This window comes from Chenopodium album, chromosome 25, assembly GCF_948465745.1.
Source record: "Chenopodium album chromosome 25, dcCheAlbu1.1, whole genome shotgun sequence".
NCBI lineage: Eukaryota > Viridiplantae > Streptophyta > Magnoliopsida > Caryophyllales > Amaranthaceae > Chenopodium > Chenopodium album.
The window spans coordinates 33,273,651-33,298,088 of record NC_137858.1 but is presented as its reverse complement, the minus strand read 5'-3'; the positions used below and the strand labels follow the sequence as shown (position 1 = coordinate 33,298,088).

The window sequence follows — 24,438 nt, the reverse complement described above, 5'->3', positions numbered from 1 at the left end:
AACAACAATTCCAACAACAACAGCAATACGATCACCAACAAGGGTACCAAGGTCAAGGCATGGGTGAGGGCAACCCACCCCTCACCTTCGAGCAGCAAATGCAATTGATGAACCAAGGGTTCAACCGAATGACCACCGAGTTCGAGACTATGAGAAAGTCTGACGAAAATATGAGGTCCTCCTACGACAACATGAGGACAAGCTTCGAAGGTCTTCGGTCGGAATTGGGTGAGTTCCGAAATGTCTACCGACATTGGTACCCCGGGGGCTCAAGCTCCCAAGGAGGCCCGAACCAATGAGTTAGTCCCTCTCTCCCCTTTCTTGTGCTTTATTTGTTTTAACATTGGGGACAATGTTTATGATAGCTTGGGGGGGAGTCTTTCTCTTTGGTTTCTATGTTGGCTCTTGTATGTGCTTGATTGGTGATTACCTTGCATGTTGTTTGTTCCTTTCCCTAACATCCAAACCCCTTAACATCCAAATTTGCTCCCTTTGAAATCCAACACCCTAAATCCAAATCTCTTAATGTGTGAATACTTTTCTTCTTTCCTCCCTTTACTTAGTTGTATAGTTGTGTTTTAATTTTTTTTATGCTTAGCTTAGTTCTCCTAACTTGCTATCTTTTCTTGCTTTTTAGAATTAAAATAAAAAAAAATAAAATAAAAATAAAAAAAAAACCGAAAAATAGCCCTTGGATGAGACTCAAATGACGATGCTTATACGATTTGCTTGCTTGACTCTTGAGTGATGAGTAAAGTTCTTTTAGAAGGGTGTGTGCAAGAGTTGGGGTCATTTAGAGGCTTATTAATCTTGATTGCACTAGTGTATATGAAATGAAAACCGATGAATGCTCAATTGCACGTCTAGCATAGGATATTGTCAAATTTGCCCAAAGTAGGATATGTTTGAATCAAATTGCGGTCCCTTGTGCCCTTGGTGTGTCTCCCTTCCTCCCCGAAACGAAACTCTGCTAGGGAATTAGTTCTATGTATATCTTGTGTAATAAGCGGCATAATAAGCCACATGTTTTGAATAAAATAAAGAGCCGCTCAAAGTTAAAAGAGGCGAGGGCAATGAATAAAAAAAAAATAGAAAAAGAGTGGAGAAGTCAAAAACTCCTCCAAAATTCTCAAAATTTTTACTTTTTCTATTCTAGAGGTCAATTTGTGGATGCCTCCCACATGCTTTCTATTTTGATGTTTCTTGTGTAAATTCCCGAATTAGAGCGTAGTTGAAAGGGCTTGGGAGTGCATTTTGGGAGGTGGACTTGCATTTTGAGATTTTATAACCGAAAAAGGGCTTTGCAACTTTGGAATATCTAGACGTGCTCTAATGAACTAGTAAAAGGTATAACTAAGTATCCTAGTGCAACCTTGCTTAGTTCGCCTCTCTACCCCCAACTTAGGTGCACATTTGTATGAATGGTAATTCTTGAAAGTTGCTCACTTGTCTTGCTTGTGTTTTGTATCCCGATGAGTTGACTTGGGCAATAAAAATATTGGTTTTGTGTGTTTTGACCACTTTGAGAGCAACAATGTGCTATGTTAGTTGGTGTGGTTTGTGTGAGTTGTGGGTTAAGCTCAAGGGAAACCCTCACGAGATAAAAACTCGTCCTCTGAGGCGACTTAGGGGTTTAAATTGCTTTCACTTGTGCTAAAAGTGTTTATGGTTCTTGTCATGCGGATTTGTGTTCGTGTTTTCTCTCCTTGGTTTGATCATTAGCAAGTAATCTTCCTTCTTGATTTGACATGTTTGTTTTGCTCGAGGACTAGCAAAAACTTAGCTTGGGGGGATTTGATAACTTGTTATTTGATACGATTTTAGGGTGATTTTTGAACCTTGTTTACTTGATATATTAGCATTTTGGTTCACTTCTATCCTATTTTCATTCAATTTTTGTGTATCCCTTGCTTCACGGGTTTTTAGTGTTTTTGTTGAGTTTTTAGGTCCAAAAACCGATGATTTGAAGCATATGGATAACAAACCGAGGTTAGAAGCCGTGACAAAGGAGCAAAACTGAAGAGAATGTGAAGAAAAGGGCTTAGAAGACCCTGCACGGCCGTGCCATGTCCTGCACGACCATGCAGGAGTGTCCCAGCCAAGTCAAGCCACTGCCTGATTTGGCACGGACGTGCAAGGCTTAAGCACGTCCGTGCAAGTTAGCCAGCACGTCCGTGCCAGAAGCTGCACGGCCGTGCATCTCACTTGGCCTAAGTTAGAGCTACTGTCCGATTCTGCACGGCCGTGCTTAGGGTGGCACGTCCGTGCCACTAAGGCTGCACGTCCGTGCCACTCCTGGCACGTCCGTGCGCCCCTGTAGCCGTACCCGACTCTTGTTTTCTCCGTCTTTTTTATTTGAGGGTCATATAAATACCCCCTTTTGCTCAATTGTGCGGCAGCGAAGTTTTTCAGTACTTCCTCTTAATTTGTAATTGTAGAAACATAAATACTCTCAAATCATTAGTTAGATTTCAATTATTAGTTTGGAATTCTCAATCTCAATCATTGTAGAAGACAAGTCCCTCCATTGTTATTCAATTTCAAGCTTCAATTAGTAATTTCTCCAACCTATTTCTACTTAATTTCTGATTTCATTTGCTTTTGCATGTTATTTAAATCTTCTTAAGTTCTTGGTAATTTGTTATTGGATGATAGTTATTTCAATCGTTAACCACTTTTCCCCAATTATTGAAGTAGTTAGAACCCTAATTGTTGATTGCATGTTGATAAATATGAGTTGTGAGTAGTCTTCTTGCTAGGGGTTGGGTGAAGCTCAACCTTTTGGGTTAGTTATGCAAATATGGGAGAAACATTGATGTTTGTATTGCAATTAAATTGATTATATGAGATTGCTTGTTAGTTCTTCATGATAGGATTAGCTACCCTTGACTTAGGAGCTTGATAGCATGATATGCCTAATTTGACATGGAAGTGTAAATTGAGTAAGTCATTACTTATTGTAATTTGATTATGTATCATCTATTGCTAGACTAATGAGGAATCTAAGTTTAGTAGTGTGAGTTGTTTTCTTATTGCATGAGGTTGATTTTACTTATAGTCCTTGCTATAACTTGTCTATTTTACTCCCTGTTTGCCTAATTGCCTTGGTTGAGTGGATCCCATTCCCTAGTGTCTTTAATCCATTGATTTAGAACCATAGTTTGTTTGTCTACTTGACGAAACCCAATTCACCATTGACTTCGAATTAGCTTAAGTGTTAAGATCTTTAGCAACCATATCCCGTTCCTTGTGGACCGAACTCTTACTTGTCATTATGCTTGGTTTGTAAGGTGTTTATTAATAAATGTGTTTGATTGAGTGTGGAATGAGCGACCGTTCTAACGCCCATCAAAATGGCGCCGTTGCCGGGGAACGATGTTGTTGATTGCTAATTGATTACTTGAGTCTAGTTCACCATAAACCATAAAAATTTCAAAAAGATTGCTTCTTTTTGGCTTGTAGCCTTGGTACTAATTGCGTTTGTTGAGAGTGTATGCGCAGAACTCATAACAGGATCTTGGTACCTTACGATCCCGAGATTGAGCAAACTTATAGAAGGAGAAAAAGAGCCGATTCTAGGCCGTTCAACACTCCCCCAACTAGAGAGACCAATTTCGAGGAAGATCGAGATCAAATGGGTGACGCGGAACCACCACCTCAAAGACCTTTAAAGGAGTTGGGAACTCCGGGAGCTTATAGAGCTTCAAGCGGCATTGCTCCACCCGTCACTCAAGCCAATGACTTCGAGATTCGGCCCGCGATGATAAATTTGATTGAAAGGAGGCAATATAGTGGAGCAAAACATGAGAGCCCTCTTGCACACTTGAACGAGCTCGAGAAATATTGCAACACAATCAAGGTAAATGGGGTAACTCAAGAGTTTGTGAGACTAAAGCTATTTCCTTTTTCTTTGATAGGAAATTGATCTTTCTCAGCCTGAAAACTGGAAATTGATCTTTTGCTCATGTCTATGGCATTTCTGGAAGGATAGAAATACTGTGATTTTCGAGCAGAAAATGTTCCACTCTATGCATACTTTCACTAAGTTCTTTGTGGACTATCAAATGAACACTCATTTGCTGCAGGGGAAAGGAAAGTCTAAAGAAGGAAATTCGGTTTCTTCTCACTGGATTCGCCAAAGAGATGGTTATTTGAAGCTGAATACAGACGGGGCTTGGAAGCATTCTGAAGATGCTGCTGGAGGTGGTGTTATTAGACGCTCTAATGGTACTTGGTTTTTCGGCTTTTCTAGCAAGTATAATGCAGTGACTCCTCTTGCTGCTGAACTTCTTGCAATGCGGGAAGGGTTATATGTTGTAGCAGACTTCGAAATCAAGACGATTGAAATAGAAACTGATGCCGAATATTTGAAGAAGCTTCTTAATTCTGTTGATCATGTTCCTCACCATGAACTTTATGCTGTTATCAATGATGTGAATGACCTTCTTCGTGGCAATGGCAACATTCTTATTAGGCATGTTCCTAGAGAAAACAATGTGCTGGCTCATAGTTTGGCTGCTTACGGAATGGAGATGAGTATTGGGCATAAGGATCATTTTGTTGTTCCTCCTTTTGCCAAACCCATCTATGATACTGATCTTGGTGCTTCTTCGTCTTCAAGATGAAGTGTTTGTCCTATGTTCTCGCTGCTTTGGATGTTCTATCAAAACTTTGAATCTTTACTGCTTTCATAGTTTATGCTCTATCTCTAGGTTGTATAATATGCTTTGTTTTAGCTCTTGTCTTTTTGGATGTATTATTATGTTACAACAGGTTTCTATTACTACCAATATTTTCATTAGTTTTGGTAATTTTAGATTTCCTTGCTCTTTTGTTGTAGTGAACCTTTTTAGCCTTATAGGCTAGTAATATATATCTTCGTTTTCGGTTAAAAAAAAAAAAATAATATACGTAGTACAAAACATCAAAAAGTATAATTGAATCATGAATGTCATGCACAATCATTATTATGCGAGATTTGAATAATGATTACCATTCACAATTATAATACATGAAATAACCACGAATTACATAATGAATTAGTGGTTTAGGAGTAATGAATTCGATTAGTAGTTTTGGGTTCACCAAAAAGATATCTTTTGTCATTCTCTAATTGGACTAAGATCTAGGCTATGCCCAAGTGCTCAAGGCCCAAACAAATTTTCACCAATAATATACTTCGTAATTATATACTGTATTTACAACAAAAAAAAGTAAGTTAAAAATGCTGACCTTTTAATGACACATGCTTTTAGTTAAAATTCATCCGTTATTTTAGTTACTCGTTCGAGTACAATGTTTGAATTCATTCAAAAAGTATAATGCCGACAGCAAGTTGCAAAAATGCCAAGAAATAAAAAATTGTGGGGTCAACCCCACTCATACTACGCCAACTTGTAGTTTTCTGATTTGCAAATCAATCTTTCTATCCACTAATCACGATCATAATTTATATTTGTCACAACCATCTCTCACCTTATACACTAATTAGTAAGACTAAGCTCCCTTAATTAATTATTTTTTGGATTGCTTAGCATTGAAATCAATGTCCCCACCAATTTTTTTGAATCGACCAATCTTTTGCTAAATCCAATTTCACCAACTGTACGTGGAACGATTTAATACCTGCAATAATTTATCAAATTTCCCTTTCAATTTTTGAGGAATATGAGTGGGTGTTATACTTATTACTAGTAACTGGTTAATGGGCCTTAATATGTATACTATCTTCCTTAATTGATAATGTAAAGTGCCTTTTTCTTGAGATTCTGTTCATGTTATAAAATTTGAGCATTGAAATCTGTAAAAATTGAGGTGGGTTTTGGTTCAATTTTTAGTATTCCCATTTTTTCCTATGTGGGTTTGCTTGATTTGATCAAATTGAAGGGAGAAAATTTCTGGGTTTGTGTGTATTTTGGAAGGTGATTACGAAAATGGGGTTTTTGAACACAATTATGAGTGTTTTTGGGTTTGGATTTGGATCTTGTGTTGGGCTTGTAATTGGGTACTACTTCTTCATTTTCTTCCAGTCTACTGATGTCAAGGTTTGTCTCTAAATTTTCTCTGTTTAATTTTCTGCAATTTTTCAATGTTTTGCTGATTAGAAATGCTAATTTATTTATGTTAATACTGCAAATTAATTTTTTTTTTTTTATTAGTGATATAAGCTTTGCATAAATTTAAGGCAATTTCCGAAAATTAATTTAATCTTGTTCAACATGTAATATATATATTGGTGGGGTTGAGTAATAGTTGTATAAAGTCTAAATTTTCACTACAGGAAAATTTCATCAAGCAATGTGACAAAAATTTGTAGAACTGTTGCTGATGATGTTTGTGTATGCTTTATTACTTATGATCCATTTAGCTTTGGATTGACTACACACTCATCTGAATCTTAATTAATTGATTCTTAGGATCCTGAAGTTCGTTCGTTGGCTGATCTTGATGCCAAGGACTTGCTGAGAGTGCTTCCTGAGATACCACTTTGGGTTAAAAATCCGGACTTTGATCGTGTATGTGCTCGTTCTCAGATCCTTATTATACTAAATTGCCTACGTTTTGGGTTATTATACTCATAAATGAAGCTAATTTCTATTTGCTTTTGTGAAGGTTGATTGGCTTAACAAGTTCATACAGCATATGTGGCCCTATCTTGATAAGGTGCTTACCGTCATTGCAATTTGTTTTAGAATTATTTTCAGGTGCAATTTCCTGTCGAATCTTATGTCATCGACTAAATGATTTTTGTAGGCAATTTGCAAGACTGCAAGGGAGATATCAAAGCCCATTATTGCTGAGCAAATTCCAAAGTACAAAATTCAGTCAGTTGACTTTGAAACACTTAGCTTAGGCACCCTGCCTCCTACTTTCCAAGGTTGGATTACTTGTTCTCTCTTGCAATGTATGTACATCATGTATAGTAAAACATGACATAGTACCTCAAGTATTTTTCACTTTGGATTGCTTGTTGGAAATAAGTGAAAATTCTAGTTCAGTTATTAGGAATACAGGAATTGAATCAGGTTTTACAGACATATAAGTTGAACAAAATGTTTCAATGCAACTTTGTGAATGTCGGTTCTGCAGTTGAGATGAAAACAATAGAAGTTATGCGTTGCACAGGTTACAATGAGCTTTCATTATACGTCAAACTTGCAGTTAAGATAGAATGCTGGAAGAATGGTCAGATATCGTGTACAATTTCGATCATCCTTAAGGGGAGAAGGGTGATCTTGCTGAAGAGAGTGTTCTGTGGACTACCCTTGTACATTTATTGCTACATTTCATGCAAGCATTTGTAGATCATTTGATTGTACATGTGCTTAAGGTGGTATGATAGCTTATGTTATCATTCTATATAATGGAAGGAATCTTTTACAAGGCATATAATATTGGAATTGCTCCATGAGTCAATGTTTGTTGAGCTTACCAATCTTGAGATTGTAGTGTAGCTTGTTTAATATTCCCTGAAATGTATCAGTGAATTTTTCCTGAAATCATATCAGGAATGAAGGTATACACTACTGAAGAGAAGGAGTTGATTATGGAACCAGCATTAAAATGGGCAGGGAACCCTAACATTCATGTGACAGTCAAAGCATTTGGATTGAAAGCCACTGTGCAGGTATTAATAAATCCAGAAGGCAACTCCTCCCTCTTTTCTCCTTCCTCAAATTGTGCTGTTTAACTACCTGCAGACTAATGTAGCATTTGATTCCATCAGAAAAGTTAATATAGCTCGTATGCTTCAGGTGGTCGATTTGCAAGTGTTTGCTCATCCTCGTATTACATTGAAGCCTTTGGTGCCAGCATTTCCTTGCTTTGCCAATATATATGTTTCTCTTATGGAGAAGGTAGGTGATTTCAAGTGCCTGGTACCTTCACCCTGAGCATTTTTACCTGGAGGCTAATAGTCCTCTTGCTAGTTAAGTCATTAAGGGTTTATGTAATTATGTACATTATTTTTGGAATCACAATGTTTATTCTAAAAAAGTCACTTCCTAGAAATACTTCCTACTGTTCAACTGATGAGGCTTGCCCTTGTCTGTCTTGTGAACCACAAATTGACATTTGTTTGTTATTTGTGAATGTTGTCCTTACATTTTGTTGACTCACAAAATGAATTGTGGATTTGGGAAATCTGCAGCCACATGTCGACTTCGGCTTGAAGTTGTTAGGTGCAGATGCTATGGCGATTCCAGGCCTGTATAGATTTGTTCAGGTATGTTTTTGTCTTCTTTTACCTCTGCCTTTATTCTTCTCATTATGCGATAGAATGTGGAATGAGCACTCTTCTGATAACAAACATTAAGCCCCGTGGAATTTGGTAACCGGCGCAATAACTTCCCTCACAATTTGTTTTACCTTGTCCTGTGGAGAATATCATGTTCTCAATTGAATCAACGTCCATCAAAACCCAACTATCGTTATGATTAAGATAATGGAATAATAACAATACTAATTTTCCCTAATCTAGTATTGGCAAAGGGCCTATTCACATTTACTTAATTTCAGTTCAGTTCAGCTCAGCTCCAATCAGTTCAGTTCAGCTCCAATCACTTCAGTTCAGCACTTAATTTCCCTCTCTCATAAAATATTTAATTCAGCTCAATTCAGTTTAGTTCAGCTCTAATCAGTTCAATTCAGCTCAGCTCCAATCAGTTCAGTTCAGCTTAGTTCAGTAAATGTGAACAGGCCCAAAGGCACAATCATTTAAGAATGAACAAATAAACAAATAAACTAGTAATGTTGGAGGTAGCAGAAGTATAATGGGCAATATGGTCAAATTATTGAGAAATATGTAGAATATTATATAGGAAATAAGTAGAGCTGCAAAACCTATTATTTTCTTAAATAAGAATGCTTAAGAATATTTTATTGTTTTATGATATATAATCAAATGTTAATTTGTGTCAAATGCTCAAATTAGAGTAATGACAAAATCCTAACAAAATTATGCTAAATAAAGAGTGATAGGATGTTAACAAAATCCTACTCATTACCATAATCACAATTTATTAAATAATTTTATCTTTTTCAATATCTTTTTCCTTGAATTTCTCCTATCACGTATACAATTCACAAGAAATTGAGAATTTAACATAATTAATTAAGCATCAATCATGGTTATGACTCAACCAAATCGTAGATTAATATTCTACTATATCATTATTATAGAAGTAAAATTAAACATAAAAGAAATAATGGAAAGTAATTATTTTTAAAAAATAATAAATATATCAAGTTTGGTTAATTAAAAGTAATGGAGTGGGGGAGTAATTATATTGTTGCGTTGGTTTTGGTTCTTCTTTTAAATTTATATGTATAAATTATAAGGAGAAAAGTAGAACCAATGAATGTAAATTGCAAAAGTATAACAAGCGAAATGTAAAGGGGTGATCTTATTCAAGAAAGCTCTAACCACTTAAGCTTTCCCTCACTCTCACCAATAGATTATATATGTTATATAACATAATACATCATTGGAGGGTTGATATTCAATTTGACAATAAATATTACTATCTCCGTTATTGGTTATCTGCAACAAAAAAATTATGTGCAACAAAAAAATTTATTTCCGTTTATGGAGGGTTGAATTTTTTAGGCTGCTGTGCAACAAAAAATTTCTTTCCTCTGTTAGTAAAAAAAAAACCTGGTCAAAAGACCATCTTACCCTTATTTAAAAAATTAAAACATTATTTACTAACTATAATCAGATTTAATTTATCACTAATTACCACCCATTCTAATTATCTACTCTTCATCTTCAATTCAAGATTTCAAGTAACCTAAATCCATCTCCATTCATCTTCATCTGCATTCATCTTCCCCCATATTTTCTCTCACCTCTTTCAATCTCATTATCTCTCTTCATCTTGTTTAGACCTTTTTTCTCTCTTCAACTTTCAAAAAAATTTGTAGTGGGTTTAATGAATTTGAGATCTTCTTTCTCTTTCTTCAACTTTTAAGAAATTCAATTCGTGGTGGGTTTTTCGAATTGGTGGTGATTTTGGGTGGTTTATGTTGGATCTGAGGGGGTTTTCATGAGAATGGTAGCCTCCGAATCGATGACCTCCGAATCCATGGTTCGAAATCGTAGCTCCAGACTAGTTAAATGATTAATGACCTCCTGAGCAAAGGTATCAATGTTTTCCATGAATTCCTTGAACTCCCTTAAAGTGACTGGATTTACGCTAGACCCCTTGAAACTCACTTTGTGGTGAAAAAGGTGGGTGAGGAAGTGAGTTGGATTTCTTTGGAGTGTCATTGGCCAAAGGTAAAGGAGCCAAAAAAATGATTTTCTATGCAAAGGGAACACCTGTCCGTATGAGTATGATCGGGTTGATGTTGTAAGTATGTAGAAACAATAGAGCATTTGGTGTACCCATACGAGCCCACGGAGTGGGCAATATAGCATAAGTGACCGGTTAGGGTCCTCCTCTCCTTTAACCTTCCCTACAAACATATTCATCTTGGGTATCATCAACCAATCACCGTTTAATGCTCACATGATCAAAGAGAGTATATTTGTTCAACTGTTTAAAGGAATACAAATTGATCTCCATATGCTTAGCAAAGACAGTAAGGAATCAACCATGCTAATAGACTCTTTTGGATTGATTATCTCCATAAGAAATGCAACAATTAGGAATTTCCCGAAATCATGTTATCCCATCTTGTCCCAATTGCCATGTAAGAACAACTAAAGCGTCTTGAAATCGCTAGTAGCAATTTGCCCCATCTCCGTTTCTTGATAAGACGCTTGTAGGAGTAGGCGATGTAATATACAAGGCACCGATTTTACAATTGTAAAAGTCTTAGTAGAACCAACTTTCCAATCCTACCGACCCGACCTGTGAGGTCTCTCCAAAAGAACTTTTGGTAAAATCTAAGGTCATCCTTGTCACCGCAAAATGAAGCACATTTCATGGGACTAATGTTTCCATCATAAGGCCACTCAATAATCATTATCCTTCTTTGGCCTCATTGTGTTTTCCACCCCATCAAGAGAAAACAATATATCATTATCTTAAAAAACTACCAAAGAGGCAAGAAACTCCACAACCAAATCTAGATAAACCTCTTCCTTTAAATTAAGGACCTTAGACCAACCACAGTTCCGAGTAATTGCTTATAAACAATCATCAACTACAATTTTTTATTACCATCTTCATATGAGTAACGAAAGTGTTGTCTTGATTTCTCAAGTGAAAAGTCATGTTCTAGGTGAGACTTGCTCAACCTTGAAAAAGGGTGGTGTGTGGGAGGTGAAGTGGTAGGAGAGGTGAATGGAGGACTTTTGTGTGGTGGTGTGGTGGGTGTTTGTGGTAGTTTGGGGGGCTTTTTTGAAGGTGGAGCTCTCGCTTTTCATTAAGGGTTTCGTTTTGTTGGAGTAGATCTTATGGGTGTAAGGTAGATTTCAAGTGGGAACTAGTTGATCTTGTGGTCCTCATGGTGCAATTTAACAATTATTTTTATATTTAGCCTATATCTAGTCTTAACTTATTGTAAAATTGCACCATGAGAACTACAAAAACTAGTTTACCCCTTCTCCACTTGCACCCATAAGATCCACTCCACCAATAAGAAACCCTCAATGAAAAGTAAGAGCTCCACCTTTGAGAATGCCCCCACCCACCCCCAAACGGCCAAACATCCACCACACCACTACACAACTCCTCCATTCACCTCTCGCACCACTTTCCTCCCACTCACTACCTTTTTTCAAGGTTGAGCAAGTCTCAACAAGAACACGTCTTTTCACTTTAAGGCCAAAAAATCATGTCAACACTTCTTTACTCATATGAAGATCATAAGAAATTTGGATTTGATGATTGTTTACAAGCAATTGGTTGGAAGTGCAGTTGGTTTAAAGTCCTTAATTTGAAGGAAGAGGTTTACTAGATTAGATTTGGAGTTTCTTGCCACTTTGTTAGATTTGAAGATGATATATATATATATATATATATATATATATATATATATATATATATATATATATATATATATATATATATATAGGGGAGGGATCCGGTGAGAATAGGTCCATATGTGAGAATCATACTTATATGAGAACTGAGTTAAAATTTAGAACATGTGACTCAAGTTAAAATTTTGAACATATGAATAATAATTTAGAACATTTGTGTGAGTAATATGTTTAGATCATCTGATTTATTAGAACAAGTGATTGAAAATATATAAAATTTGTTTTATGAAATTTTAAACATATGAGTAAAATTTAGAACATCTGATTTAAGATGATGAACTTGTGAATAAAAATTTAGAACAAATTGATATAGAATATAGAAAGTGTGAGTAAAGAATTTAGAACATACGCTTTAAAATTTGGAACATATAATTAAAAATCATAGAACACACGTTTTAAAATTTAGAACATATATAAGTTAAAATTTTGGAACAAGTTATTTAAAATTTATGACATCAAACTTAACTAATTTATGGTTTAGAACATGTGAGTACTAAATTAGAACATTTGATTTAATTTAGAACACCTAAGGAAAAATTTAGAACATCAGATTTAAAATTTTAAACATACGAGTAAAAATTTAGAACATAAAGAGTGTTCTCACATATGAACAATTCTCACATAAGAAAAATTCTCACGAGAGCTTTAACCTATATATATATATATATATATATATATATATATATATATATGGGGAGGGATCCGGTGAAAATAGGTTCATATGTGAGAATTCATACTTATATGAGAAATGATTTAAAATTTAGAACATATGAGTAAAAATTTAGAACATGTGAGTAAAAATTTAGAACATGCGAGTCAACTTTAGAACATGTGACTCAAACTAAAATTCTGAACATATGTAAAAATTTAGAACATGCGAGTTAAATTTAGAACATATAACTCAGACTAAAATGCTGAACATATGAGTAATAATTTAGAACATTTGTGTGAGTAATATGTTTAGAACATCTGATTTAAGAATTAGAACAAGTGATTAAAAATTTATTAAATTTGCTTTATGAAATTTTAAACATATGAGTAAAAGTTATAACATCTGATTTAAGATTATGAACATGCGAATAAAAATTTAGTACAAACTGATATAGAATATAGAAAGTGTGAGAAAAGAATTTAGAACATACGTGTAAAAAAATAGAACATACACTTTAAAATCTGAAACATATAATTAAAAATCTTAGAATACACGTTTTAAAATTTAGAACTTATAAATTAAAATTTTGGAACAAGTTATTTAAAATTTATGACATCAAATTTAACTAATTTATGGATTAGAATATATGAATACTAAATTAGAACATTTGATTTAATTGAGAACACCTAAGGAAAAGTTTTAAATATCAGATTTAAAATTTAGAACATACAAGTAAAAATTTAGAACATAAAGAGTGTTATCACATAAGAAAAATTTTCACGAGAGCCTTACCCTATGTGTGTGTGTGTGTGTATATATATATATATATATATATATTGTTCTCTCTTGATGGGGTGGAAAACACAATAAGGCCAAAGAAGATCAATGAAATTTTTAGCGGCCTTATGATGGAACCAATCAATCAAAGCCTTGATCCCATAATAAAGGTTGACTAACATGAACAAAATTTGGTTATTTCGTGAAGTCATCGACATAAATCTTCCTCCTTCATCTTTTACGGCCCAATGCTTTATCCTCATGCAAATCCATATATCTTATATCCTTCCTAACTCCTGACTAAGTCACTTTCAGTCTCCCTCTCCCTCGTTTAAGCCCTCCATGGTCCCACTCTTCGAACCGCTGCATCCTCGGGTGTCCGTCTTACATGCCCAAACCAACGCAAGCGTTTTTCTCTTAGTTCATCTGCAATGCTGCGAGTAACCTCATTTTTTATTCTATCTCTTATGGTGTTCCTACACATCCACCTTAACATAAGCATTTCTGCAACCTCCATCTTTTTAATGTGCTCCTTCTTAGAAGCACAACATTCTATACCATAGAGCAATACTAGTCTTATGCAGTCTTGTAGAATTTTCCCTTCAGGTCTAAGGGATTGCTTCATCACACAACACTCTAGTGGCCGCTCTCCATTTAAGCCACCCCAACTTAATCCTATCGGCCACATGTAGATCAATGTCACCATTCTTTTGGATGATCGACACAAGATACTTAAAGCATTCACTCATGGTCAAATCGACATACCAAATATTAAGTCTTACTCCGACTTAGCTTAAACCCTCTAGATTCCAACCTTTGCCTCCATTGCTTCAACTTGGCATTAACCCCATCCATAGTTTCATCCACCAACACGATATCATCCGCTAACAACATACACCATGGAACCTCATCTTGAATTGGCCTAGGTACTTCATCTAGAACCGTTGCAAAAAGAAAAGGACTTAATGCAGACACTTGATGCAATCCTATTGTCATAGGGAAATCTTTTGTCAACACTCCACATGTCCTCACATTTGTTGACACACCCGATACATATCCTTCACCAGGTCCACATACCTTCGTGGGATATCTTTCTTCGACATTGTCCGCCAAAGTACATCAAAAGGTCTTTTGGAGAGACCTTATCATCCTATCAAAATACGGAGATGGGGCAAATTGCTACTAGTTATTTCAAGATGCTTTAGTGGTTCTTACGTTGTAATTAAGACAGATGAGGCAACGTGATTTTGGAAAATTAATACTCCCTCCGTTTTTTTATATATGCATCACTTTGACAATTACACTATTCACATACCATAGTTGACTTAATTTTTTCACTTATAAAAAATAATTAAATGTTATTATATAATATATCATTAGATTTTTCATTATGTCTAGTTTCAAAATATAATTTTGTTACAATTTTTACTAATACACAATTAAAGATATTAATGGTCAAAGTTGCGTCTCGGCAAATGTGTCGATTAAACTGATGCATATAAAAAAAACAGAGGGAGTACATTTCTTGTGGAGAGAAGCAAGCCAAAAGGGCATGTCATTGTGGGGATCTTCCGAACTGTCTTTGCTAAGCATGTAGGGATTGATTTGTCTTCCTTCAAGTAGTTGAACAAATATACTCTCCTTGATCATGTGAGCATGGAACAATATGGTTGGTTGATGATATTCAAGATGGATATGCTTCTATGGAAGGTTGAAGTAGAGGAGGACTCCCACCCGATTCCTTATGATATGTTTCCTGCTCCCTAGACTCGTATCGGTACACCAAATGCTTTATTGTTTTTGCGTGCTCTCGACATCAAAGCGATTTACATAACAAGTCACCTTTTAGGCTCTTTTACCTTTAATCGATTCCAAAGAAATTCAACACTCTTTTTCGTGGGATAATTCCCGCCCACCCTTTTCACCACAATGTCAGGGGTCTAGTGTAAATCCAGTCACTATAGGGGGGAGCTTAAGGAATTCATGGATAGCATTGGTACCTTTGCTCAAGATTTCATTGATCATTAAATTTGTTTGGAGCAACGATTCCAGACCATTGATTCGGTGGTCGTCTCTCTTCACCAACAGACAATAGCTTCCAACAACAACTGAGACTCCAATAGACACCCGTTCGGGCGATGAGGCTCCTGAATGAACTTTTCTTTCTTCACTCTCTTACGTGATTTATTTTCCATAGTGAAGGGAAACTTATCTTTCAATGCTTTCATAGTGTAGTTTTTATTGTTTTTCATAGGTGTTTCACAATTTGTATAGTCTGTCAAGGATGGGATTTAATGTGTAACGAAAAACATGTATTGTTTTCTTAGTTTAGTTATTTCCTTTTGCTTTTGCTTTCTATGCTTTCATATGCCTCTTTTGCATGGTTGACTTCGAACGGTGTACGGATTAGATAAGACTCTTTGAGCTTCTTCTCAACTAAGTTATGATTTCGGCTAGTGTACTTTATACGTTGATAACTACGTGGCAATGTAGCATGTGATTGATTGGTTTTTGGTAAGATGTTTTGCTCTTTTGAGTCTAGGTAGTTGGTTGAAATTTTGTAGACCCAAGCCATGTAAGGTTTTGAAATTTAACTATCACGTTTTTAACAATATAATTTTGTGTGTGTGATAGTTTTTAGTGTAACAATGGTCTTGATTTTATCTTAAGTCTCTTTATAAATTGGTTGTGATGGGTGCATGATTGAAATGATAAAGGTCTTTTCTTTTTCTTAATTTGAGCATTCCAGAAGTAAGCTTTTGTACATTTGCTCCCAAATTGCTACCCATGTTAAGCTTTACCCTTCATTGAATTAGCCATATTACAAGCCATTAGCCTCAATTCCCTAGCCTAGCTTGGGGGAGTGCTTTATCTTTAGATTAGTGACTTTTATTTGGCTTAATATTCTATTTGATGTATGAAGGAGATTCTCGGTGGAAGTTAAGTTATTTTGAAATTAAAAACAAAAATGAACAAATAGAGTTTTGGAAAAATAAGAAGACAAGGGGTTACATTTGAAAAAAGAGGGCGAAAGATAAAAGAAAAGAGGAAATTAAATTATTTTGGTATTTCGTGATTTTTTATTTGGCGTTTTGGGGTGGTTAGATGCTAAGAGAGGTTGTTTTGACATGCATTTGATTGTGTTGTTGTTGCGGAATATTACTCTCCCATCTGACTCGTCTCTCACATTTTCCAATAAGTATCATCCTACCTTTTTCCCTTAGACCCGTTACATGCTTTATAAAGACCTTTTGATCTTCAAGCACAAATTAAGATTGAGTGGACCTTGTGTTTATTTCTCGTCTGAGAGTTTTTAGAGAAGTAACATTAGAAATTTGAGAGACAATGTATTTGTTTTCGGTGATTGGTCTCAAATCTGTTCTGAATATGTATTTTGTTTTCCTCAAGATCAATAAAACTATTACTCTGGGTGCTAACACGTTGTTGGTGAACCACATAAATTTGTGTGTTTTTCTTGATGATTTGACATTCAATATTTGTTTTTTCTTGCATCTGTTATAACAAACAAACAAAAAATAAAAATAAAGAGAGAGTTGTAACCTTTTTTTCTTTTTTTAAACTTCAAAGGCGTGTACATTTGTATTGGCAAAATGCTGCTTCAATAAACTTGGGCCAATAATTTCATCCAATGAAGTCCACGGTATCAATATTGACTTCCAACTTGCAAAGTTGTAAACTAGTTTTCAATCAAATCCTTCTTTAGGTGGGGGTATGCAACCCTAAATTGTTTGTATCTTCAATTCGACTTAAAATTGACTTATTCACCAGTCTTGCTGTTGCAAATATATGGATTTCTGGATGTCCTTTCTTCCTAAACAAATACATTAGTGATTTCCTGGTTCCTTCTGTATTGATCGAGTGATTTTTGCATCACTACTCAAGTCCTTTTTTTTTTCTTTTTGACATGTATGTATTATATAGAATTAAAGAAAATTAATTGGTTCCTTCCTATTTAACTAAAAAGGACAACGATTGACTAAGGCAAGGCACAAGTCTATCCACTAATAAAAGTTATTGCACCTAAAACTGAAGTAAGAGAAATATCTTAAATCTTTATTCCCAACATGTAGCCACAATGATGCACCCCTCGTGTTGGTATATAGTAACCAGATCTGATCATAGACTGATCTCTTCTGATTGATGGTTCAAACTAGAAATTTGTTATAGGGGTTATCAACTTATTTCCTTTGCAACTTCATTCTTGAATACTGTTTAAGTATGCCTAGGATCATTCTCCTGATCCCTAAATATCTTTTAAACTTGGAAACATTTTATACTCTCCTTGAGCTCTACTCTGGTACCTTCTTTTTTTCTAAATACATTTCATCTCTCACCACTTATGTATTGTGTGCAGGAATTAATTAAAGAACAGGTAGCCAACATGTACTTATGGCCTAAGACCCTTGAAATACCTATACTGGATCCTGGAAAGTAAGTGACTATTCTCTTCTCTTCTCTTCTCTGTAGCTCTTTCTATATGTCTGGAAAGTAAGTGACTGGAAAGTATGTGACTGGAAAGTATGTGACTGAAAAGTAAGTGTCTGGAAAGTAAGTGACTGGAAAAGTGGAAAGTAAGTATGCCTAGGATCATTCTCCTGATCTCTGTCTCTCTCTGTCTGTGTATATCTATTTTTCTTACAGCTTAGTGGTTGCATGTTTGCATACCTTTGTTTTGTATATAATGTGCTTTCTCCAACTTTACAGGGCTAGGAAGAAACCTGTTGGAGTAATACATGTCAAGGTTGTGAAAGCTATGAATCTAAAAAAGAAAGATCTTCTTGGAGCATCTGACCCATATGTCAAATTGAAACTTACAGAGGATAAGCTTCCTTCAAAGAAAACTACTGTGAAGTACAAGAATCTGAACCCTGAGTGGAATGAAGAATTCAGTATGTCCATCAGAGATCCACAGACTCAAGTTTTAGAGGTCTTCGTCTTTGACTGGGAAAAGGTATATAACTGAATGCTAATGTTGCTAATTAAAGTTTACAAATAAAAATTTACTTAACATAATTGGGTCTTCCTTCTTGCAAATTAGTTTGGCAGCCATGAAAAGATGGGCATAAATGTTGTTCCGGTGAAAGATCTTACACCAGAAGAAACAAAAGTCTTGACTTTGGAGCTCCTGAAAAGCATGGATCCTGATGATGTTCGGAATGAGAAGTCACGTGGACAGCTTGTTCTAGAAGTTACATACAAACCATTTAAGGAGGATGAGATGCCTGATGATCCTGAGGATTCTGGAACAGTTGAGAAGGCTCCAGAAGGGACACCTGATGGTGGTGGTTTACTTGTAGTCACTGTCCATCAAGCTCAAGATGTTGAAGGAAAGCACCACACAAATCCTTATGTTCGCCTAATATTGAAAGGCGAAGAAAGAAAGACTAAGGTACGGCACCAAACAACTCTGTAAAAGCTTTAAGTGCTTCCTTATTTCCATATTCGTACTGCTAAACTGGATAATTTACACTTAGCATCTAAATATGTAACTAATGTAAAAGCTGTTTTAAATTATCTCTTCATTATATAGCATCTAAATATGTAACTAATGTAAGACATGAACTATCATACTGTCAGTAGTTGGTTTGGAAAAAGAAACAGATTCAATAAGGAATGAATAGTAGGGGGGGGGGGGGGGGGGGGGGGGGTGGGGTTGGTGTCTTGTTATATATTATCTATTAAAGTTTTCACATTTTGTGAAGTGAACTAGAGCCTTGTTCAATTCATTTACATGTTTATAGCTACTTAATTTCGTTATGCACAAATTTAAAGAAGGTAAGTGATGGCATGTTGGAGTGGTAGGTGCCAAGAGCCCGACTAAGAATACGCCTTTCTTGGCTGGATTAGGGACATCATTGGATGCCAACTTGCCAAGATATCCATGTACCTAATGTATTCCAGTGGAGAATCCCTGGTTTGGTTTAAAAAATAGCATAATCTTACCTAGGTTCATCTGAAATTTGCAATTTCCAAAGAAAAAGATGGTGAAGGTTGGTTATGACTTGTGATTTAAAATTTTCTAGCAATGCTATCATTGCTCACCTCTCATCTTCTGTAGTCATATGTCTTTATAACTGGATCAATAGAGATCTTATAATGTTGCAGCTTTAAGGTTCTAAAAACGAAATTTTCAGGGCTTTATAATTTGTTGATTTTTATCTGTTTAGTGCTTCATTAGCAAAATAAGTTGTTACTTAGCTATTGGAACTTAAGCTAGAAATTAGTTACGAGTATTTGCTGTCTAAGTACTTGGCTAATGTTGGTACTCTCAGCATTATTTGCTGCTCAAGTTGTAACATAAACAGACTTTGGTAGCTTTCGAAAACCATATCCCAAAATTTAGATTTGTAAGCCTTTTGGAAATAGTCACTACCTTGCACCTAAAATCTAAGTGACTAGGTGTTCAGCACTTTGCCCAACACTAATGTTTGAAATCAGTATAGTTAATTAGTTTTATATATATGTCGAAACACTAAAAGTTTACTTGAAAAACTACTCAAATACGCCCATAGGAGCATCTGCTTTGCTACACAAATATACTGCAGAAAATGATATAGAAGTGTATTTTCCTGCAAAATGTGGTTGAGGAGATTGAACAAAAGCCTTACAAATTATAGTAGATGATATACAATGGAGATGATAACATGTGATTCAGTGTCCACACAGAATGCTATGTAATTGATCACCTGGATGAGCAAAATTACTTTGTGGTAAATGTGTGGAATTTGCTGTTTGTTGCTATGTTTTCTCATCGATTATGAACATTATTATCTTTGTTATTTTGACAGACAATAAAGAAAAATAGAGATCCTAGATGGGAAGAGGAATTCGAGTTTATGTTGGAGGAACCACCAAATGATGATAAGCTGCACGTGGAAGTGCATAGTGTCTCATCCAGAATAGGTTTACTTCATCCAAAGGTATGCACATTGTAATTCATCTCAGCTTCATGCTGGCTCATGTAGTCGAACCCATTGTGCTGTAAAAGATCCTCTAAATTACCATAATTCTCATACCCTTGTACTTGCAAACAGGAAAATCTGGGATATGTTGACATTAATCTTGCGGATGTGGTGAGTAATAGAAGAATCAATCAAAGTTACAATCTCATTGACTCGAAAAATGGCCGCATCCAGATTGAATTGCAATGGAGAACTTCTTAGGACCTTGAGATTATGATACTAGGCTATTTGAAGTTTCCTGGATATGAAACAAGATCAACATTCAGACCCATATTTTTTTTTTTTTTTTTGTAAATTTAATATGTTAATGGAGTTTATTTGTGAAATAAATAATAAAATCTGGTGCTTAATATTTTGAGTATACTTTTCCTAATAGATTTGTAGCTTGTGAATTATTTGTCCACTGTAATTGTTTTGTGTTAATTACACACTCGAGTGATCAAAAATTCAACAGCAACTTATCATATTAAACTCTGTAAGTTGTAACTTTGCTGCTATCAAGCTATAATTTTGAGTTAGGAAAGATTAGTTGGCCAGCTCTCCAACTTAGAAACATATGGCTAAGGGTATGGCTGAATTTGGCAAACTAAGGGTCTGTTCTCATTGACTGAACTCAGCTGAACTGAATTGAAATGAAATGAATATTTTATAAGAGAAGGAAATTAGGAGCTAAACTGAACTGAGCTGAACTGAACCAAACTGAACTCAGCTGAACTGAACTGAACTGAATTTCAACGTAAGAGAACAGGCCCTAACTCTAGGAGGGGTTTCTTAAACCCTCTCTTATGACGAGCCAACAATATAAGTTGATCGTATCTCTAATATATAATTGTAGAGTTTTTTTTTTCCAACTCTCATTCGCACTCCAAATTCCCATCCTTGCAATTCTAGCCCTTCTTATTTTTTCATTTTATTTTTTTTGGAAAAAAATAACCAATAACCACCATTTTACTCATAACTACCAATATCACTCAATTCCTCTATTAAAAAAAATTAAAAAAAAAAAAAAAAAAACAATAACCACCCTTTAATAACTATCACTTCTACTATTTTTTTCCTCTATAATATACATACTACATAAATCCCGTGCATGAGCACGGGTACACTCTAGTTTTATATAATTTAAGAGTTGTTTTGCCAACACTTCCTCACAGCACTCCCAACCCCAAATGCTCATTTCTCATGCATTTTGTTTTATTTTTTTTTTTGTTTTATTATTTTTTTTTTTAAATTTATTTATTTTTTAAATTTTTTTTTTTAAGAAATTAACTTCCAATTAACTCCCACAACTCTAAATATAAAAAATGTAACTTCCTTTTTATAATAAAAAATCTATAACTTTTACTCATGTAACTTCCACTTTTACTAATTTTTTTCCTACACATACATATATCTCATACATTAGCATGGCTGCACTCTAATTCATAGAAAAGAAAAGGGGTAGTGTAATTTCATAATTTCAAATGCGTAGTATAACCTAAGAGGTCAGCAAAATATTTCTATATATCTTATACATGGATTTTCTATTGTATCTATGTATGGGTGTCAAATCAATTGCTCGGATCTGATTATTTATTGTTGTGTTAAATTATAGTTGGATTTGGATCAGATTGGTTTGCGTTTTATCATGTAAGGTAGAGTTTTTTTGGGTTCAAGTCGACTTTGAGTTGGGTTAGTTTTGAGTTCGTTTCAACTTATAGCACACCCATCGGTTGCCCATTTAAGGTGAGCATAAGAGAGAGAGAGAGAGAGAGAGAGAGAGAGAGGGAAGGGGAAAAAAACGTTTGGATGAAGTTAACCTAAGAAAAATGTTTAGAATATCCAAAAGCAGCAATTTAAGATAGAGAAACCTTGTGACCAGATCATGGCCATGGTTATGACCTTTGCCACTTGTCACTTAATAAGTGGTTTGTCTATGTTTTTTTTAGGAGAAATTGCCGAAAATAATCTGAATTTTGCCCTATTCACCCAAAATAATCCCAACTTTTGATTATTTTTAATAATTTCAACTTTATACCTTATTAATTTTAAACAGTCGCAAGTGATTTAAAACTGGCTAAACAGGTCAAATTTTATTTTAATTTATTTGAAAAGAAAAATTAATCAAAAATTTAAAAAAAAAATCAAATGAAAAAAAAAACCACCACCTCAGCCACCAACATCTCCACCCCACCCAAACAAAGACCCCGAAACCACCACACCCACCCAGACCCGAAACCACTACCCCCACCCAACCAGTCCCACATCCTATCCTAAAAAACCCCATCTTCGAAAATCAAACAATCCCCAACTACCTGTTCTTCATCTTATTTATAAAAATTTGAGGTTGCAAATTGGAAATTTTGGGAATGGGAAGTAGGAAAGGCATGGGATGTAGAAGACATTGGAGAAGAGATAATTGAGTCATGAGGGTTGTTGCGTGGTTTCTAGTAGAGGTTAGGGTTTTGGTTTGGGTGGATGAGGGCGGTTTCAGGTGAGGGAGAGGAAGGGTGGCCGGAAACCGGGCAAGGCCAGAAATGGGACGGGGAAGGGGAAAGGATGTCGGCGGCAGCAGCCTCCCGACAGTGGCTGCAATTGGGTTTGGGTTTTTAATTTTTTTGAAAAGTTTTTAAATTTATTTATTTATTTATTAGACCTATCATATGCCAACACGTGTTAGATAACTTGCTATAACAATTTAAATGACCGATTAGGACCATTTAAAGCGAATGCTTATTGAAGTTCAGATTATTAAAAAATAATCGATATTTGGGATTATTTTGAGCGAATGAAGCAAAGTTCGGATTATTTTAGGCAGTTTTTCCTTTTTTTTGTTTTTTTGTAGGAAAAATTAGAAAAAATAATCCCAACTTTTATCAATTTTGGTAGAATAATCCAACTTTGGATTATTCTGTAGTAATCTGAACTTTAGGGGGTCTTCTTTTTCTTCAATCCCAAACCGGTCAACCTAAGTCATTAACCTATTATATCAGTTCACTTAACACGTGTCAAGTCCTGATTGGTCTAAAATTTTTTAAAATAAATAAATTAGAAAACCACCTAGCTTCCCCACCGATCCACCCAGACCACCATCACAGCCTAGCACGCCACCCCACCGATCCAACCTAACCTCCACCACCACAGCCCAGGTCGCCGCGCCTCCCCACCCCTTGAGTCACCGTTTTACCCTCACCCTAAAACCCCATGCAACCACCGAAATCACCAACCCCAAAAAACCACGCAACCACCGTAACACCAAAATCGTAGCCACAAAACCCTAAAGCACTCCTCCCCCACCCCGAAACCCTAGCGTCTAGGGTTTTCGATGGTGGGGGAGGGGTTTAGGGAGTGGGCTAGTGGCTTTAAGAATTTTCGAGAGAGGCTGGTGGTTTTCGAGAGTAGGGCTGGTGGTTTTTGGGGTTTGACTGGTGGCGTGGGAATTTCGGGGGTGGTGGTGGTGGTTTGACTCGAAGCGGCAACTCTAGGGGTGGGGGAAGGCCAGCGGTCTGGCGAGGGAGGCGGGGGCTATGCGGGTTGCCAGATTGGCAGGGTGGTTGTGGCTTTGGCTCGTAGGGTTTTTTTTTTTATTATAATTATTCTTTTATTATTGTTATTTTTTTTTTTACGAATGTTTCACCAGATGCCCTTGATTTTTTTTAGTTATTCAAAATTGATAGCTTGCAATTTTGTATGATTTTAGAGTGATTTTAAGCCTTAGAATTGTGAGAAATCAATGCCTTATTTCACTAATTACTCTTTTTTTATGCATTTTTTTGTGTATCATATGCTTCACGAGATTGCTGGTGTTTTGGTGCATATTTAGGTACAAAGAAGGCACTTTGAAGCTTTTGGACAAATAAAAAAGAAGTTGGAGGCAAGAGGAGGAAATAAAGGAGATATGGAATAATGAAAGAAACAAGAAAAAGAGTCCAATAGTGAAATAAGAGTATTTGGAAGGATTTTTACACTAAGGTCAATTTCAAATGACCATAACTTTTGTTCTATTCAACATTTTGAAGTGATTCAAATCGGAAGTTAAATTTGATCTCAAGATC

The 24,438-nt window shown here is 35.5% G+C and overlaps 1 protein-coding gene across 1 annotated transcript; it reads left to right on the top strand.

Moving 5' to 3' along the window:
• Nucleotides 1-5,517: 5,517 nt before the first annotated feature.
• On the top strand, nucleotides 5,518-20,779 carry LOC145615475 (synaptotagmin-2-like). The gene is made up of 12 exons (XM_081670549.1): nucleotides 5,518-6,044; nucleotides 6,417-6,515; nucleotides 6,613-6,663; nucleotides 6,754-6,877; nucleotides 7,509-7,627; nucleotides 7,755-7,856; nucleotides 8,150-8,224; nucleotides 17,797-17,873; nucleotides 18,147-18,393; nucleotides 18,481-18,831; nucleotides 20,231-20,362; nucleotides 20,477-20,779. Exons 1-12 carry the CDS (start codon nucleotides 5,934-5,936, stop codon nucleotides 20,603-20,605), a joined length of 1,617 nt encoding a protein of 538 aa, XP_081526675.1. The 5' UTR covers nucleotides 5,518-5,933; the 3' UTR covers nucleotides 20,606-20,779.
• The last annotated feature ends 3,659 nt before the right edge of the window (nucleotides 20,780-24,438 follow it).